The 7,922-nt window shown below is 32.7% G+C and overlaps 1 protein-coding gene across 1 annotated transcript; it reads left to right on the forward strand.

The window, feature by feature from the left end:
• Positions 1-4,731: 4,731 nt before the first annotated feature.
• On the forward strand, positions 4,732-6,306 carry LOC127129247 (WUSCHEL-related homeobox 3). The gene is made up of 2 exons (XM_051058499.1): positions 4,732-5,485; positions 5,762-6,306. Exons 1-2 carry the CDS (start codon positions 5,084-5,086, stop codon positions 5,981-5,983), a joined length of 624 nt encoding a protein of 207 aa, XP_050914456.1. The 5' UTR covers positions 4,732-5,083; the 3' UTR covers positions 5,984-6,306.
• The last annotated feature ends 1,616 nt before the right edge of the window (positions 6,307-7,922 follow it).

Raw genomic sequence — 7,922 nt, forward strand, 5'->3', positions numbered from 1 at the left:
AACTCAAGAAAGTTACCTTGATTTCTTGATTTGCTACTTTCGTCGTGACCCCTAAAAGCACAAGCTTGTAGTGTTAACCAACGAACAGTGTCAATTGAAGTCTTGAGTCGTAACCGATTATTCATTCTTTGACTTGAACTTTGCACTTGAATAACATTTCTAATATGACCATCTTGATTCAACAAGTCTTGACAAGCTTTCATTGCATTGTTGTGTGGTGAGCAAGGATCCTTCCCTATGTGTTTAAGAAAGGAACAATGTTTTCCATTCCTAACTTTCTTCCAATTTCTAAAACCCATAGAAATAAAGACAAGTGATCCGGGACGTCCACTTAGTTTTTTGCTAAAAAGGTAACATGGTAAGCAATATGCGACATCTTCAGATGGTGAATATTCTAACCATGATGGAAATATACTAAACCAAGTATGTTGAAACCTTCTCGGATGATCCTCGTTACCGGACAAATGATAGTTTTCTAAATGAATTTGATATGGACCCCATTTTAGATAAGCTCTTCGTATTGCATCCACTTGATTTGGTAGATATTACCAAATCGGAGGACGCTTTCCAGGATCGCGTTCCAAAGAATTTTCAAAACCATGATGCTCTTCAATTGTTGGATTCTCAAGAACTATTTCAGATTCGGATGTCGGGATTATAATTTCTTCATCTCTCTCTTCTCTTTCAATTTCACATGCTTTCCTTTTGAAAAAAGAATCAATTTTCCTATTATTCATCTTTACTCTTCCTATAATATCATATCAAATCCAAAAATCAATTTAGAGAACATAAAAATTAAAAGAGAAAAAAATTAATAAACTTAATTAATCAACTTTAATCCATTTTCAAATACCGGTAACTTCACTATTAGAAATTAGCAGCAACAATGATTAAATAAACCTTATTACAGTGTATAACTATATTTGTAAATTACAGTGTTATGAATTGGCTTAATAAACCTCATATAGATTATTTTAACACATCAAGAAAGAAGAACCCTAAAAATCTCAAAAACACAAATCAAACAATCACTTTAATTTGTTACTTTTTATAAAAGAAGAATGAATAAAGTTTTTTACCTGTTAGATGCCGATCACTTTAACTTGTTCCGATTCCGGTGCCGGTAGCAAACCCATATGAGAAAGAAAGGAAAGGTAGGAACTTTTTACCTTATCTGTATTTTAACCTAACTTTGAATGAAAAAGAAAAAATAAAAATTAATTTTAATTTAAAATAAGGATGTTTTAGTAATTTAATATATATGAATTAAAAAAAAATAAAAAGTTGAGGGTGGACGTGGCCTTCCCACGTCCACCCTCAGTTCCACCACTGCTCAGTATTCATCTATTTAGGATACAAGCGGAAAAATGATGTTTTTGTGGCTTCTTAATCATAGGCTTCTCCATTTGCTCATCTTCCCTACGAGTGCGGCGAATCTCGGGAGGAGTGTGTCTGCCTTGACCATCTTCAGGACCGAGGGAAGGAGTATGATGTCTTTGCCTTATCTGATGGCTGAGAGATCTTGGAGCTGCATCTCGACACGATGCTACTGGTTCATGGATTATAGTGTGACTTCTTCGGGAAGTAGCCTATTGCAATGTGTTTCCCTTCGGATTCACATTGTGCAAGATTTCTTCGAGGTGAAGCAACCAATCTTCCATTGCCTGTGAGTTTTGCTAGAAAACCACATTATAAACATTGTTCAGTAGTTCGTTAGCCTCTTGTCCGCAAAAGTTGGCTTGCAATAGCTAGAATCCAACCAATGTCTCTGGTCTTGGTACCGTTAGCCGTGTTGGTGAGCTGAGCGACGACTCGCCTTACTGATATTGTGGAGCAGAACCTACGAACAACGGAGATTGAACATGATCTTGATATGAAGTGTTCGCGATTACTTGATCTCCACCATTTTACGGAGGAGGTGGTGGATCTCTTAGAGCTTTAGCTTCTACAACTGCATTACGTTGCACGGGGGAGAGAGTGGCTCTAGACCCTACCATTGCTAGTGAATTTGGTGGAGATATGAGAAGGATTGTTGATCTTAGATAGGAGAGGATCAAAAACAGAGATTTGCGGTTCGGATTCAAGAAATTTGAATTTCTAGATTGAGGAAGCTTTGATTCAATGAATCAAAAGAAGACTGTTCAAATTGTGGAAAACTCAGAAAGCAGGTGTCGATTCTCATAGATGGCACCATTGTTCTGTGTGGGAAGCAAAATCAATGGGTGATCAAGAGATGCAGATTATGACAGTGAACTTGAGCTACTGGTGCGATGGTAAAGGGGCTGACATGCAAAGTTAACACTCCAATGCTCACGTTAGTATGAGAGTAAGGTGAATGAATGCAGTTTAAATTTAAATTGTACCTAAAAAATGGCACGCTTGTTCTTGTATAGTATAATAGTTATAACAACTTGTTAATCTTTATGCGTAAAATGCGGAGTTCAGCATAATGGTTCTTGAATTTAAATCACGTGCACTCTAGAATAGGACAACATACCTATCCCGCGAGTGACAGAGTGCTTAAGTGTGCTCTCTCGATCATAGCTATTTGGCCTTATGTCTGGTCTAAAACATGATTGATGGTGGAGCTTTCAACTCTAGAATCTAACCATGGCTTTAATGATTCTCATCATTTGCAAAATTTGGAACATTAGAAACTACATCAAATTTCAGCATGATAAGATAAAATTTGGTCGAGATATAACGATCATAAAACATTTGATCCACAATGCATCTTCTTCATTCATAAATCAAGAACTATTTACATTTAAATAAATCAAACTTATTAAAATAATTTTCTTAGTAAATTACAATTAAGAGGGCACCATTGTTTTAGTAAGGTCGGCCCCTAATCTAAACATACAGATTTATTCTATTCAAGAACTATTTATATTTATAAAACTGTATAACAACTACATGGACTTTTAAAACAAAAACATTGACATTACATAGCATCACAAAACAAGAAACACTGTAGAAGGTAACGAAATACGTAAACAAACATCATGACATATACATATGTATGTGGTTGACTTCACTTGACATGGTTGTTGGTTTTTTGATGACGTGAGTGAATTCTAAAATGAAGGGTTGAGATGAAAGTAGGAATGTTGAGAGAGTATGACAAGTCCCCTAAAAAAGACAAGGCATTGGACACTCTGTTAGATGCATTTAATGTACTCTAACTGTTGTATGCTTGCGTTTTCAAAAATGTCAGCATTATAAAAAGGACTAAGCATGCATGCATAAATGAAAACCTGCAGAGACCCCACTTGTGTGACTGTCAATGACTTGCCACTTTGCCAAGTCTCACCCTTTGCTACCATTGTCTCTAACACTGTCCTCTTACGAAATATGTATATGTTTCTGTACTATGCTCTACTTCTTCTTCCAATAATAATGTCTCTCACAATTTCCCAATGTTTTATGTTATGTCCAAAAAAATAATATGTCATGAAATATAAAATTAAAATATCGACTAAAATATATGGCTACCAACTTATTATTAAAAAAAATAGCGACTAATTTATAACGATAAAAGAATATGCTTGTTCGGTATAGATGTGTCTTATTAAAAAATGGGACAGACGTAGTAAAGAGGAGGGTTGAAAGTTTTGGCACGGACCGCCAGGAAATGAAGCGGAACGAGGTGGGTTCGGCACGTTCGGCGGGATTTCGTCACCCGTTAAGACTAATAGCATGTTTGGATTTGTTTTTGAAAGTATCAAAAAGAAATTTAAAAGATGTAAAATTGATTTTGGAGTGATTCAGAGATGTTTGATTATTCTAAAATAAAATTGATTATGTATTTGTAACTTTCAAATGTAAACGTGATTTTTACTTAAGTTTATAATTTTTAACTTTTGAATGTAAATGTGATTTTTACGCTAATATATTCAAACATAAATCAATTAAGCTAAACTCAATTATATTAAACTCAATTCGATCAAAATCAATTATGTTTACTACCAATAAAAACACACACTAAATGTGATAAAAAGTCAAACCTACTCAATTTATGCACGTTTCACTAAAAAATGAGACGAAGTGGGCCATAAATTTTGGGACAAGCCACCAACAAATAGAGTGGAACGCAAAATTTTAAACCTATTTCGTTTAAGTTCGTCTCCGTCAAAGTTCGCAGAAAATAAGGTGGGATGAAAAGTAAAGTGCTAGGTGAATATTTGAGCTCGATCTTTTATCATTCCGACTATTAATAATCTGTCATTAAAAAAAATTTAGACGAGAACATTTGATATATTTAAAGATCAGGATGACTAGTCCCGTTAAATCACCTTATTCAATAGCTGTTTAGAGACATCAGACCACTGGATTATTTGATAAAAGAAATCAGGATGACTGTAAACTTTAAAAATTAAAGACAGATTTTTATATTTAACTTGAATATAAATATTTTCTTTTGAGAGAGAAGATGTGTGCATAGGAGACATATGAATTAAATGTGACAAGGAATATGCCTGCATACTATCATTCCTTTTCCTTTAATTCAAAATAGTTTAGTACTATACTCTATAGACATGAATGAATATAAATAAAACTTTGGCACACACAATCACATAGTATTTATGGAGATAAGGTATGATAATTTAATTTGAAACCTATTGTTTTTTGAACTCTATTTTCATAGCTCTCTTTAGGGAAATAGCAACAGATACAATCTGTCACAACAATTACAGGTTCTTAACTAAAGTGAAGTATCTGATTCATTCTGTTTAGAAAAAGAAAACAAAAAAGCTTATAATAATAATAAGGTGATGATAACTCATACAACCACAATCAGTTATCTTGATTCATCTCTCTCTTTCTCTCTGAAAATGAACTGTGTGGAAATGCTCCTCTAAAAGGAACATCAGCATATGATAACATAGTACTTTTTTTTTTTTACCTATCTAAATTCACCACAACATAACCCTTGTATAAGTTGTAATCTCTCTTTCCTTTTTGTCTCATCCTTTTACATTACTTTACTGTTTCTTTCTCTCTGTCCCTCTATTTATACATCACTTTCACCCTCTCTTCTTGTCACAAAAAACTAGTTTCCAAAGTGAGAAAATATTCAATAATGTCTCCACCTGGTTCATCAAGATGGAGCCCTACAACTGAACAGCTTATGATCTTGGAAGAACTGTATAGAAGTGGAATTAGAACTCCTAGTGCTTCTCAAATTCAGCAAATTACTACTCACCTTTCTTTCTATGGTAGGATAGAAGGAAAAAATGTTTTCTATTGGTTTCAGAATCATAAGGCTAGGGATAGACAGAAACTTAGAAGGAAACTCAACAAACAACTGCAGCTACAGCAACAACAGCAACAGCACCAGCAACATCAACAACTTCATCATTGTCAACTCAATCATGATAATATCATGATTAGTAACCATTTTGTTGGTGGTACTTTTGGTTACCCTTTTGGATCTTCTACTCAAGACTTTTCCTTTTTTAACTCACCTAGCTTGCTTTTTGAGGTAAAATCTTCTTTTTCATTCATGCATGTATAGAATGATTTCTCAATTCTGATGTTTCCTTTTTCTTCTTCTTTCTTTTCGAGGTACGCAATTTTGATCGCATCGCCTCGAAAAAAAGTTTGCAGTTTAACCGCAACAGCAATTTAAAACCATGACTTAAATTTTTAAATTATCATCTTGGGTTGTGGTCTACAAACTATGGTTTAAAATAAGTGATATATGCCACTTGCCATTAATTCATAAGGATTCAATTATGATTCTTTTTCTATTTTGTAGGGATCATATGCTGCAAACACATCACAAGGGCCAACCAACAGCAAATGGAATGGCTATAACAACCAACAAAATTTGGTGGAGAAGAAAGAGATTGCATTCAACAACTATGGTTGGAATAGCCTTATGGATAATGTTAATCATGAACCACCTTCATGTTGCACCAAACCTCTCAAGACTCTTGATCTCTTTCCACTCACAACAACAAGAATCAAAGAAGATTAGTCAAAACTCTATGTGACATTATTAACCTATAATACTTTAGAATATTAATTAACCATGCTTGAAAGTTATCATCTATATACCAAGAGTACCTAGTGTTGCACGTAGGATCTTTGGTTGCTTTGCAGCATGTGATAGAATAGAATGATAGAAATGCAATACTTTTTGGTGTAAATCCTAAGGGTACTTGATGTGTGTCCTAGAATTATATACCAAGATTATTCTATCCTAGTGTTTGCACGATGTCATTAAAGACGAGTTTTATTATTTTCTGTTGTTATTTCAATTTTTTTAGTGATAAGGTTAATGCTGAATGTGTATGGAAAGTGTAAAACAGAAAACTTGTTGTATTGATACTATAATGGTCCCATTCTGATATATCTTTAAAGTCTATTTATTGCGTGATGGTTGTCCTTTATTCATCAATCTCGATTTTCTCTCATGCAAAAAAATAAGGATTTTGTGGACATGTGGAAAAGCACTTTTTGTTAAACTTAAAAAACCTTTTTTTTTTGAGGGAATGAACAGAAAACAGACAATGTAGATGTAGATGCATGGTTTCAGAAGGTAACACTTGTAGTTGGTGATGGATTTGGTTAATATGATAAATAGTCATGGCGAAGGAATTGGCACTAATGCAAATCGGGATTTTACTACTGAATTTATTTATATGTATTTTTAAAATAATTTAACATTTTTTTATTTGTTAGAATTTTAATCTAAGTAAAGTGTTTTATAATTTGTTAGAATTTTAATCTATTAAGTGTTTTTTAAAGTAAACTTTTTACATTGGTTATAATTGTAATCAATGTAGAATTTGTTTTCTACAGCGGTTAAAATTATGAAAAAATAAAAAAAATTGTGTATCAAAAGTGTATACTTAATTTCTTTTTGTAAGAATGCAACACTTAATTTCTTTTTGTAAGAATGCTTTGAGATTTCAAGGACAAATGTTCAAATATCCATGAAAATATATGGTTTTGAAATCTTAGGAAAGAATATTAGTAAGGAAGAAAATAATTCTAAAATTGTCTCTTGTATCAAATGAGTAAGAGATATGTAAAAGAAATAGAATTGAGTTTGGTTTTGAAAAGAAACAAGGAGATGAAGTCCTCTCTAGTTTACTCCTTTTTGTTTTGTAAAAGAGGTAAGTCATTTATTAGAGAATAAATTCAGAAACAAAAAAGAGATATCACAAGGCTCATTAGTTAAATGTATCAAGTCGCAGTTAAAGACATCATACTTTGTTGAATCAAGAAAAGGAATTTGAAATCATGAAGTTCTGTTCTTGATCTTAAATATGTGAAAACTTGAAGTCTTGAAGTTGTGATCTCAAAAATCTGAAGTGTGAAAGGTCGTTTATTATGTGTTTAACGCCTTAGTTTTGATCAACTTATTGTAAACGAACAAGAGTAAGTATAGAAGTACTAAGGTAATGTACACACATAAAAAAATATTTTCAAACCTCTTTTCTAATCTGGACAAACACTTAATTGATTAGAAGTTTGTTTGATGAAACTTCTAATCGATTAAATCAAAGTGTAATGCCTCCTAATCGATTAAGGGAATGATAATCGATTAAGTGACATAGGAAATCAAACTTTTCTATTTTAGGTTCATTAATCGATTAACACATGCTTTTAATCAATTAAATTATTGAAAAGGTTCTTAGATTGTTTCCTTTCTGAGTCAGATTTTTTCTATAGAAAGAAGGTTTCTCCTTATTTCAAAACACACAAGTTTCTGAATAAGAATTTTTTACTATTTTTTCTTTCTCTCATTCTTTTACAAAGTTCTTTTTCACTAGAGTTTTCTTAGTTCCAAGAGAGAGAAAAGTTATATTTGAGAGTCATGGTGCAATAATGATGTTGTGCTAAAAGTGTTTATTCAAGAGCGTAGTTCTCTTATGATCTCTTTGTAATAAGATTTGAAGGTTGCAAAC

The sequence above is a fragment of the Lathyrus oleraceus genome, chromosome 3 (genome assembly GCF_024323335.1).
Source record: "Lathyrus oleraceus cultivar Zhongwan6 chromosome 3, CAAS_Psat_ZW6_1.0, whole genome shotgun sequence".
Lineage (NCBI taxonomy): Eukaryota > Viridiplantae > Streptophyta > Magnoliopsida > Fabales > Fabaceae > Lathyrus > Lathyrus oleraceus.